At 38.6% G+C, this 12,684-nt stretch overlaps 1 protein-coding gene across 1 annotated transcript in view; it reads left to right on the top strand.

The window, feature by feature from the left end:
- The window catches only part of LOC133522361 (outer dynein arm-docking complex subunit 4-like), a 37,511-nt gene that overhangs the window by 7,957 nt on the left and 16,870 nt on the right, over positions 1-12,684 (top strand). The window contains exons 5-9 of the mRNA XM_061857678.1: positions 531-680; positions 1,333-1,539; positions 6,453-6,631; positions 6,953-7,076; positions 7,890-8,026. Coding sequence (XP_061713662.1) covers positions 531-680; positions 1,333-1,539; positions 6,453-6,631; positions 6,953-7,076; positions 7,890-8,026 — 797 coding nt within the window. The remainder of the gene's footprint in view (positions 1-530; positions 681-1,332; positions 1,540-6,452; positions 6,632-6,952; positions 7,077-7,889; positions 8,027-12,684) is intronic.

Raw genomic sequence — 12,684 nt, 5'->3', positions numbered from 1 at the left:
TACTTTTTGACATTCATTAGAGCATTGTCTTAATAATATATCCCTTCTTCTTCGTTCCTGGCCTGTCCTGTTCCTGGGTTGTCCCGGCATATTGCCACGGCCCATGGGAGCCTGGGGTCCGCTTGATAACTAATCCCAAGATTTGGCGTAGGCACTACTTTTTACGAAAGTGACTGCCATCTGACCTTCCAACCCAGAGGGTAAAACTAGGCCTTGTTAGGACTAGTCCGGCTTCGTCACGATGTTTTCCTTCACCGAAAAGCGACTGGTAAATATCAAATGATATTTCGTACATAAGATCCGAAAAACTAGTACGAGCCGAGGTTTGAACCCGCGACCTCCAGATTGCAAGTCGCACGCTCTTACCGCCAGGCCACCAGCGCTTCATATATCCCTAATAATATATTCTTAATAATATATCCCTAAATTGGGCAATAATTTTTTCGTTTACAACATGAGAAATAAAAATATTTTCTTTAATCAAGGAACTTTAGTTATTAAAAGTATTAGAACTTTAGTTATTCTTCTAGATCAGAGTATGCACCGGAGAAAGTGCAGGAAAGGTGTTGCAGTCGGCTCGTCGTCTACGTTCGGAGGTGTTTGAGGAGATGGCCAAGGACGAATTCACGCCGATCGTCATTAAACATCACAGTCGAATGTCACATCAGGCAGAGCATAAGGTAATCGGTAGTTTTTAGAAACAATAAATAAGTAATAAATATTGTAGGGACATTCTTACTCAAATTAACTAAGGCCCACGGTAAGCTCAAGAAGGCTTGTGTTGTGGGTACTCAGACAACGATATATATATAATATACGAATACTTAGATACATAGAAAACATCCGTCATGGATCAGGAACTAATATCTGTGCTCATTACACAAATAAATGTCCTTACCGATATTTGAATCCAGGACCATCGGCTTCATAGCCAGGGTCACTACCCACTAGGCCAGACCGGTCGTCGGTATGACCTACAAACCTTCAAGAAAAGAGCTTACTCGTAACTACCTAACCTACCTAAAGATCGGCAACGCAGTTGCATCCCCCCCCCCCCCCCCGGTGCTGTAGGTATCCATGGGCGACGGTACCGTCAAATGTGGCAACATTATCTTCTGTGGCACCTTTAACATATGGTATTACTTAATAGAATTATCTCATCCAAACATAAATATATTTAGGTTTCTATGAGCTATTCATATTAAGTATTACTTGAAATCGGTTATTTGTATTAGGTAATATCATATATTATGGTAAAGTTGCCACAGAAAGTAATGTTGACACGTTTTTAATTATAACATTATACGGACCTGACATTTGATATTATTTTAGGTCCAAGACATGTCACGCATCGAACAGCAGAAGAAAAATCAAATGACCCGTCTGATGGCGTCGAAGTATTTAGAAAGGATGGCCCACGACAAATACTTCCTTACAAGCTTGTGCAAGGATGAGAGGTTGGCGTCAGCTAACAAGAAGGGATCCGTGAAACTACAGGAATTAGCTACTAATGCGCTCATGGACGTAGAAAACAGACAGGTATAAGATGGCCTACGATAAATACTTTCTTACAAGCTTCACTAAGGATGAGAAGCTGGCGTCAGCTAACAAGAAGGGATTCGTGAAACTACAGGAGTTAGCTACTAATGCGCTCATGGACGGAGAAAACAGACAGGTATAAGTATTTAAAGAGAATGGCTCACGATAAATACTTCCTTATAAGCTTCAATAAGGATAACGCACTGGCGTCAGCTAACAAGATGGGATCCGCGACACTGCAGGAGTGTGCTACTAATGCACTTATGGACGTAGAAAACAGAAAGGTAGGGTATTTAGAGAGTATTTAGACAGGAGAGTAGTCATTTTTGCTCCGGATGCATCGTTTCTAGTGCAAATAAGCGTCATGTCTGTTAGCGATATATTCAATTCCGAGTAATAGCTTTTTTTCTCTAAGCATCACTATCAAAATTATGAATTTACGTAGATATTAATACATAGGTGCATAAAAATAAGCCACCGTGCCATAACCCTTTCCGTCACATCGGATTTTTGATACGAATCCTACGGGTTTTAAAAGACGTCTTACTCACGTTTCACATAAAATGTGATGTACGGAACCCTTGGAACGCGAGTCCGACTGGCACTTGGCCAGTTTTTTTATCATTAGGACAATTGAGCGTCAGGGAGGTTTGAACTCACTACCTCACCACTTTTATGATGACACTCCCTCACTTTGTTTCGTTCTAATCGGAGCAATGCTTAGACGGATTCTAGCAGATAGTTTGGCTTCATCAAACAACCCACTATAAAGCAGTTTTCTCTATGTACCTTGGGAAATAAAGTTTTCTAATCCTAATTGGATCGAATCGCACTCCGTCTTTGCAGATAGTATCAATTTATCGAGTTCGGAACCACTAACGGCATGCAACGGCTTGATGCCTCATTAGCCTAGCAAGCGAAGAATCCTAGAGCTAGTTTAAGTTAAAACTATAGAAAATTGCTCCTAGTGGATTGAAATACGTTCTTTTGATTAAAAAATCTAACAAGCTTCACCTGATACAACTTTGTCTGCTATACTTAAGAGGGGACGGTTGCTTCTCCATACTAACGTAGTTCCCATTTTCCTCGCTGGATATTGACATTATGGAAAATATTTGTACATAATTTGATGTATTGACAGCTATGCCCCTAAGTTTGATTATTGTAAAAATTAGGAGCGAAAAACTGATTTTATAGAATTGTTTAATGCTTTTAACTCTAATAATAATTAAAAATTCGAAAAAATCAAACTTAAGAGCATAACGGTGGTTGATCTACAACAATCTGTATCAAAATATTTTCAATAATGTTGATATTACAAAAAATTGTTTATTTCAGACAGAGTCCATAGATAATTAATAATAATTACATAACACTTAAGCTATGTTAGTAGTGTACAGGCCAAATAAGTAATAAATAACAATAATAATTTATTTTAAATATCTGCCACCCCCTAGAACACCCGGCGCTTGCGCATGCATTCGGACCCAGTGTCCCAGAATGGGGCAGTCCGTCTTCTCAGTTATGACCCTCAGGATGGTGGATATCCAGAGAGGAAAATGAGGACTACGTTTGTATGAAAAGGCGATTTCGCACGGGTCCTCCACTTTCCTCTTAACAGAAAATTCCTGAATGTTAATACCAAGTAAATAATACAAAAATACGTGTATACATTTAGACGCTTGCAACTCCACAGGTGTCACTGGCGATGGTTATAATTAGGACCTCAGGCTACATGCCGAATTGGCGCACTTAATTTTTTCTAAGATTAAATAGAATCTACGTAAGATATGATCTTTATGATAAAAATTTCAAAGGAAAAATTCAAATTCAGCGTGGAAATGCTGCGAGCATCATGGGCGCCTTAGCACCGGGGACGGCGGGGAGCGGTTTGTTTGTGTAAATTTTTAGTTTTAATCCTTAGTTTTACTTTTTATACAGGAAAAGTAAATCTTAAATAAAATCCGGAAAATACTGATCGCAATAACAAAATGATTATGATAAGTTTGTATATAAATAGGGCAAATCTGCCGGGATTTAAATCAGAAGGCACGGAGCCAAGCTATCTCAATAGAATAGATGCAAAATCAAAAACATTTTGGCACGGAAAGACATCCGTTTCTGCTGGCCGAGTTTACTTAATACTGGCTTTATTTGGAGGTCTATTCTCTAATAAAAATGAGACGTGTAGGTATTATATTGGTATTAGAATTATTCGTGCATAGGTACTTGTACTGCCGAGAATCTGAAGGTATCTACGCGAACATGACACACTTATGATCAGGCCGCGTAACATACAAATCGCTTACACTCCGTAGCGATCGAAACGCAATTGTCACTGTTGCACTAATATGAATATTTTTATTTCATGTAACACATGGACACATATTTTTATTAGTAGAACTTACAAACTAAGGGGTTAGTAGGTACAGCAAACATTAATTTAAAATAAGACAACACTGATGGGGGAATGCAATCCCGCACAGTGCGACAAGTAGGGACAGTCAACCCTATCCGCTATAATTCGTAGGATGCTGTTGGGAGTGTTGGGACTGCCACGCACCCTGCGCACCAGGGATGCTGCGCGTGCACGCATGGTAGTATAAAAACAGTCCACGCGCGCCGTCGCGAACATCCACGATGCGCTACAGAAACGGGGCAGCCCCATCAGCACCCGGAACGTATTATTGTTCTGGACCCTAAGGGCCCCGTATGTCTGTTGCGTATACTGTGCCCACAAATTGCAGGTGTAGAGGGAAGTGAAAAACGCTCTAAACAGTGTGACTTTAACATCTTTAGAGCACCTTGCAAATCTGCGGGCGATCATATTCGCCCGGACCGACAGGGCCCTTCGTTCCCTTTCCATATCCAGGTCGAAGTCCTTTTCATATGGAATTCTTAGAAGAGTGAGAGAGAGACAAAAAGCGTTTCGTTTTCGAAGCGATAGCGATTGTCAACTTGGCTAAGCCGTCAGGGGTGGCAGGGGCCCAACTTGATTGGAGAAAGTTTCGGAAGGGAGCATGGCTACCATAATTATGAACCCTGTGACGACAATAATTAGCTAAATTGGCTCTCCATCCGTCGTCGTAGGTCCCTTAGAATCCTGAGTATATTATTCTCCATTTTCGACGACCGGTTTGGCCTAGTGGGTAGTGACCCTGCCTACGAAGCTGATGGTCCCGGGTTCAAATCCTGGTAAGGGCATTTATTCGTGTGATGAGCATGGATATTTGTTCCTGAGTCATGGGTGTTTTCTATGTATTTAAGTATTTATAAATATTTATATATTATATATATCGTCGTCTAAGTACCCTCAACACAAGCCTTATTGAGCTTACTGTGGGACTTAGTCAATTTGTGTAATAATGTCGTATAATATTTATTTATTTATTTATTTATTTTGTTCGTGCCTTCCTCTCCTGGTTATCTTAAACGTAAATTCACTTTCATCACCCCCCGTCCAGGATGTGAACTCCGTTCCTCCCGTTCTCTCAAACTCTCGATTCCTTCTCACCGTACTGGTTTTATGTCTAACTCTTTCGCCGTTGAGGCAATCCGTCTCTGGAATTCTCTCCCTCTCTTTATTCGACAAGCCCCAAGCAAACCCTTTTTCAAACGACTACTTCGCAAGCATCTTCTGTCAGAAGAACTTAAATAAGGTTCACCATCATGTATATGTACATACTTATATGTATTAGTCTATCTTTTATACATTATATAAGTAGTAGTATTTAACTATTTATATATTTTTAATATTATTTGACTTCACGTTTAATTTTTTCCTTATTATTTGTTATTATTTTTTCCTGCACCAACATACACAAATGTCTCTGTTTGACCCAATGGTTGACTGGTAGAGAATGCCTTTTGGCATTAAGTTCGCCATTTGTACATTTTTCATAAGTGTGCAATAAAGTTTAAATAAATAAATAAAAAATAAAATAATATCGCTGCTTTGGTTATGTGTGTATGAATTTTCATTTAGACATATTGTTCTAAAGAGATTCCGGTTGTGGTTTTTTCTGATGATGTATTTATGTTGCCGCTATAACAACAAGTACTTAAAACTGAATAAAATAAATATTTAAGTGGGGCTCCCGTACAACATAGGTGATTTTTTTGCCGTTTTTTGCTTAATGGCCCTTCGTACGCGAGTCCGACTCGCACTTAGCCGGCTTTTTATTTATTAATTTAATAAAAAACGCAAATACAAGCGTGACAGATTGGTCAGAAACAAGAAAACGAAAATAATTTTGACCCATTTGTGGTTACATCACCGTGAGTAATTTTAAACTGGATGAATTAAATTGGATTAGATTTAGACAAGAAGAATTTAAGCTCTGGCTTTATTTGTCCGCAGCCGGTGCTCTTATTTATGTGTTGCATTTTGTATGTCTCGTAAAATTTCCTGAATAAGCACGGCAGTGTGCAGTAACAACATTAAATATTCATTACTAGCATAAACAAAATGGAGCCTGACAACGCGTATAGTTGTCCAAAATACAGTATACTATTTACCCACACACTTGACAGCTAATTTAAAGTAAATGATATCATGATAAATTAGTTTCCCTTTATATTTTCACAAATACCATTTGACACCAACATGCCAATCGTTAACTGTTGTCTCTCTCTATCACTGTTCCATATTAGTGCAACAGTGACAGTTGTGCTTCGTTCGCCACGGAGCGTAAACGATTAGCATGTTGGCTATGCACCCAGAAAGCCTATTTGAGGTGAAAATCGTACATCGACAAACGCCATATGAAAAAAAGGTTGGTATTACATACGGAAATTCACGTGACTACATCATTTAAGTTTCTATTGGCGTTATCTATAAACAATTGTCACCTTGGCTAGGCTGCCAGGACGTTTAACCAGCACTAGAAGTTTTAACCCTGCTGACTTTACAGGCTGTTTTACGCGAACGTCGACCCATGTACGCGACGTCGCCTGCTGAGAGCGCTGCACGCGCTCGTCTCCGACAAGCCCGTAAAGAGCAGCGGGAAAAGGCGAGGCGTCAGAACGTGACGGATGCCACTCGCCTTCTGTCTGCTGCTATAGCTGTGCAGGAACAACATGATACTAACAAGTACCTACTGTCAATTAATATAACGAAGCAAGTCATATAAGCAACGTTTCCTATAGGCTGTTCTAAGAGAACGTCGACCCATGTACGCGCGTCTCCCACAAGCCCGGAAAAAGTAGCGAGAAAAGGCGCGCTGTCAGAACGTGACACAAACAAGTACCTCCTGTCAATTGACACACCCACATGAATCAAGTCATGTACGTAACGTGTACCATTTTTGAAAAGATAAGTGTACGTGAAAATTTTACACTTTATTCATAAAGTTGAATGCTTAGACCCACTTTGTAACGATAAAACATTTCCCACACCGTGTCCATTGTCTAGATGTTTGGAGCTCGCCGAGTTCGCCATGCAACAAATAGCACGCAAGCCTGCCCACCTGCTGCCGGACAAAGAAAAGTTTCTGCAGGAGTTATACGCGACTGTTGCTCTGGCTTTCCTGGATCAGGTAATTGTTGCAATACTTAGTTATTTGTTTTCGAGGGGCAAAGTTTTTGTTTATCTCGCGTTAATATTGATACCCAAGCGAGAGAAATCTTTAAAAGGGAAATCTACTACAGGAGTTGTACGCGATTATTGCTCTGGCTTTCCTGGACCAAAATACAAACAAATACAAAATACAAAATTCTTTATCTCATAAAAGCGTACATAGTTATGATGTAGGGTATGGGTCCCAGTAAGCAAACGAATGCCTGTGTTGGGAGGCACCGCTCTTCCTTTAGGTTTAGGACTAGAGGGCCTACCGCGACCTATTGCCTCTCTGTCGCACTAGTGAATTCTTACGTAAGTGTGACAAGGAGGAAACACGTCGAATGTGGTTCGTGGTAATTATTGAAATCAAAAATCAGAAATCATCGCATTTATTCTCGCGTCGCAGTTATCATTATTGTAGTTTATTTTCTACTAGATAATATATGTTCATGTGGAATTTCATTAGATACAGTGAGTTCAATGCCATTTATAAAATCCATATCTCAGATTGGCTGTTATATTATAAATGTTGCTAGGTATACATTTTAAATGTCACTATATGATGTCAGTGTAAACGTTGTATTGACTTCTGAAAGAGCCCTTGAGGCCTAGACTAAATACATAATATTTTTTTAAATTTTGACTTTGAATTTTGTGTGAATACGTTTTTGGAGTATTAGCTTGTAAAGATGTTCAAGTAAATTCGACTTTATACAAATTATATACGAGTTAATTCTCCTAAATAAGAGTGTCCACATTGTCAATTGCTATACTAATTAATTTATTTCAGAAACGAGTCGCAGAAAGCATGAGCGAGGCGGATCGCGAAAAGAAAGCATTTCTCATGCTTGGCATTGCATTGTCGAGGGAACCAAGCAGGGATTCGTTGTGGAGGGCTAGGCCTATGGCTCCACACACTGATGTCAAGTAAGACTCTTTTTGTCATTTGAAGATGACGTCAACTTTTCTTACCTACTCTCATTCTTCAGCCAACTCTGCCATCGATATCTTCGGACACCTTCGACCATAGCCATGATCTTTTATACTAACTACTTATATCTTTCTACCCCAGTACAACTTTCTTAGAAGTGGCTAGCGCAGAGTCCCAGTTTTTATATAGAATTCTTCGGGACACGGCGGGAAGTTGATAACTGGAGATATAAAATTGAAGAAATTTGAACCTAAAATAGAAGTTCATAAGGTACGAATTGCTTCAATTTTATATCTCTAGTTATCAACTTCTTCCCGCCGTTAACGGTTTTATACGTATTAATCAAGAGTAGATGCTATTAAAAAATTCACGGAACGGAAAATGTCAGAAGCTAAGTCCAACACTAAATAGCGCTTTATTAAATAATTTTTCTTATTTATTTAAATTGTCTGTCTCGCATAATAAAAAATCATGTTGTGAGAAGCAGGGAACTTTAGACGCTTTACTTTTTCATTCAACTCTAAACGAGAGTTGTTTAGCTACAGGATGTACTCAACTTTAAAAATAAAATGAATCTTTAAACTTTAAATGAAGGAAAAGTTTTGGAATGAGAATTTAGGAAACTTTTTTATTATTTAAATAAGGAAACCTTGAATTATATTGCATTAATAGGGTTACCTATTAATGTTTGTAGATGACGATTTAAACTAAAGTTTAGACATAGATTTAGTTTATTATATTTTATTGTCTGAATATGTACAATTTTCAAGATGAAGCGGGAAGACCTAGACAACACCATCTCACATTGAGATACTGGAACCCAAAATTGCGGTGGAAATATTCATGACCCGATTTTTGTTTTGCGGTCGATGTTTTTTTGTGAATTTCGAAAAAAAAATGTGGATTGCTGGACATAATAAGCGAAATTTCGTACGGTACGGTGGTATCTATACCTAAAAAAAACTTTCACCGTTAAGAAAACGTATGGTATTTTCTTAAGTCAACGGAAAGTTACAATGGTTTATTTTGTCTTAAATTGGAATTCGTATTTATTCCGCCAAGAATGAGGAGCTCTTCAACCCAGCCAAATTGTATCCTATTATAATCCTAATCGAATGAAAGATCCAGAACAAATTATTATAAATTGGCCTTCATTGGCGCATCAGATGTTCAAGTTTTATATGACAAACATAGAGAGGTATGGGCACTGTGAATGTCATCTCGGTTTGTGTGGTAGGGCACAGCACAGCGGATGTCATTCCGGATCTAGAGCAGAGCCCAACTGGGGGAGTACCTCCACCTTACAGAAAACCGCAGCCAAATAACACTAGACCCTACTCATAGTGTTGAGATCCTGCTGGTAAGGTTGCCAGAGCTCAACAAGGGTGCGGAGTGTTAGGGTCGGCAACGCGCATGTAATTAATTCCTCTGACGCCACCAACGTAGTATAAAAAAGCAACATTTAACAAAAACGATAGTTCCAATAACTAACAAGATTACATAATTAGATACACGATACCACTATGATAATTAGACACACGATAGTGTTCCTTTAAACCGATTAAGCCTGTATAATCCACCCTGTATACGATTAACCCACGTGGTCCCCCATCGCAATGGAAGCCCGCAAAGCACTGGTCATAGATCACTTTACTAAACGGAGCAAGGATCTTTCGTATCGGCCCGTAAAGTCAAATATTAGGTCTATAAACGATATGGGTCGGATAGGTCAGTGTCTAAAGTGACGTTTTTGCTTGAAGAGGCGTCACTTTTGACACTGACATCTGATCCATATCGTATCTAATCCTAGTATTTGACGTGTCTTAAAGTTCGAATCGGGCCGTGTGTGTGGTCAAAAATCATTATTTCAAACCTCAATTGTGCTGGATAGAGTAGAAAATTATGACTAAAAATTCGGTTAAGAGATTAATTTCTAACTAGATATCCCGTTTAGTCCATTGCAAGCAGATGTAGGACCATTTCATCACAGTAATTTGCATTTTTTGCAAATTACTGTGATGAAATGGTGATGAAATGGTCGATTTTCTTGAAAATTGCTCAACATCAGTTTTTAAGGGAATATAACTTTAAAATTATTTACTTCCTAGAGATCTTACAAATAGAAACAGACAGGGATTTTAACGTGATGTTATTCAGGGTCATATTTCGCATCTCAACAGAGTGGCATCGACGAAACGTTCAGTTTCAATGTAAGGTCCTTGAAATAGAATGGCATACAAACCACTCGATGTTAGGTATCACACGTTGGCGCTCCTTTATTACTAATTCGATATGAAAGCATGAACGCTCACTTGTTCAAAAGTACGACTTTTAAACCTTGACTTCTCAGTAAGGAAAGGTAGATTGTCCTGGATGCAGGAAAACGCTGCGCTCCCGCTCCTCCACGCTTCCTCTTTTTCCTCGCGTTGTCCAGGGATCCTGGGGTATGCTTGGTAACTAATTACCAGAATTTGCGTAAGCACTAGTTTTTACGAAATCGACTGCCATCTGACTTTCCAACCCAGAGAATAAACTATGCCTTATTGGGATAAGTCCGGTTTCCTCAGGATTTTTTCCTTCACCGAAAAACGACTGGTAAATATCAAATGATATTTCGTACATAAGTTCCGAAAAACTCATTGATACGAGCCGGGGTTTGATCTCGCGGCCTCCGGATTGAAAGCCGCACGCCGCTAGGCCACCAGCGCTTCAACCTCCCGCTCCTCCGCCCCAATCAGAAAAAAACACTGCTTACTATATCGATAAGGTACCAACAATTAAGGAAACCCTTCAGTTGTAACATCAAATTTCAACAAAAATAGGATGAGCTGTTGTGCTAAAAACGTTTGTCTTCGCGGTCTTCGTGAATGTTTTACGAAGCGGAGTCTGTGTATGTTCGTCTATAATTTGGAGGTATGCTCCGCATTCCCTGCCCTCAGTGGTTCTAGCGTGAAACGAAACCAACGTTCGATGCCAGTGCTAGTAGAAATGAGGTAGGTATTTCCTTTTACCAACGGCCGACCATTTCATAGATTAGTGCACAAAGAGACACGAATATCAGCAATGACATACCTGTATCTGTTATTCTTACATCATATCACACACCGTATTATTGACAGGCGTATTGTTTTTAATATGCTTTTTTTATATTTCCATTTTTCATACTAACTCACGACGTGCAGTTTTTGAGTTCAGGGTGCCTAGCCAAAGTGACAATCGTTTAAGCTACGGCAATAAGACACTTTGTGTCTCTCTATTACTCTTCCCTAATGTTGGCTACGCAGCCTGAGCAAATAATCTGTTATTGAATGGGCATCATTCACCTGTGTAGACTTAAAATTCAAAAAATTAGTCTGCAAGTAGGCCTCAAGGGCTCTTTTACAGGTCAATACATTTATAGTGACATAAAAAATACCTAAAAACATTTTATAAATACAACAGCCAATAATGCCTACAATACAACAGAGATGTATAGTCTCTATGGTTGAATTCATTAAATATCGGGATGTAAAAGGTCCCCAATGTCAGAGTACTAATAAGATTTGGAGGTATAAAGTCTCTCCAAGTGTCAAAATAAAATGTATACTAAATAAATCAATCTCGTCTAGACTATTAAGCTAGCAGTCTCATAAACTAATGCTACAGAATAAATAACTAGTATGTATCCAAAGTCAAGTACATGATACAATATTACAGAGACGTATAGTCTCCACGGTTAATCACTCACAATACTCACTAAATTCACCTGCAATAATATGTTACTATTCGAAGGCCGCATAAACATGTGACACGCCCTTATGGCTCTACAAATTTTAATAAGATCGTGTCAGATATTTTTGCGCCTTCCTTGCAAGGTTCGGAAACCGGTTAAACCAAACCGTTTGAATGTACTTGGCGCAAAATCTTTAAATGTCGGTTTCGCTCGAAAAACCGTTATTTTACAGTTCAGAACAGTTCTTGTCAAATTAACCGGTTTAGAATAATAAAAACCTGTTTCATCATATTATTATGTCGGTGTCTGTTTACGTGGCACACCACCAGGCCGACCGGCCGTTGCGTCGCTCGTCGAACCGGTTTATTTTAGGTTACGATAAAGTTCTTAAAACGTTGGCGTTAGTTCGGAGGAAAACCGAAATAAACCGGTATTTTAAAAACCGGTTCCGAGACTATACTCTGGTCCGTGATAAGAGAAAATTGCCAGTTAAATTTGAAATAATAGGAATATGGTTGATTTCTTTCTTTAATCCAATGAATCAAAATAAATAAAATTATGTTTCTATTAAAAATGGTTTTAATTACTTTGAAGGAATTAGTAATATACGTAGAAATGTGGGATTTAGAAGGGTAATGTACAGAGAGAGCATTGTATTTCCTCTTGAGAGATTGAGTAAAGCATTGACTAATGATACCTACATATGCTTGATTAATAGGCAAGTGTTCAATGTCAAATATCCTATTGTTAAGTATGTCTATCAATATGTTATATATTAGTCGACTAATTAGTCGTTCATCATTTAGTATTAAGAATATGACATTTATGTTAGTTTATAATTTATATTAATGTTATCACAAATTATCAAAACAATTCATGAAAATTTGATAAAAGCCAAAATACCGCCTGTCACTTTCGCACTTACATACCTGTTAGAACGTG

This window comes from Cydia pomonella, chromosome 10 (assembly GCF_033807575.1).
Source record: "Cydia pomonella isolate Wapato2018A chromosome 10, ilCydPomo1, whole genome shotgun sequence".
NCBI lineage: Eukaryota > Metazoa > Arthropoda > Insecta > Lepidoptera > Tortricidae > Cydia > Cydia pomonella.
Note: the sequence above shows the minus strand (reverse complement) of the source record. Positions and strands in the feature narration are given on the sequence as shown.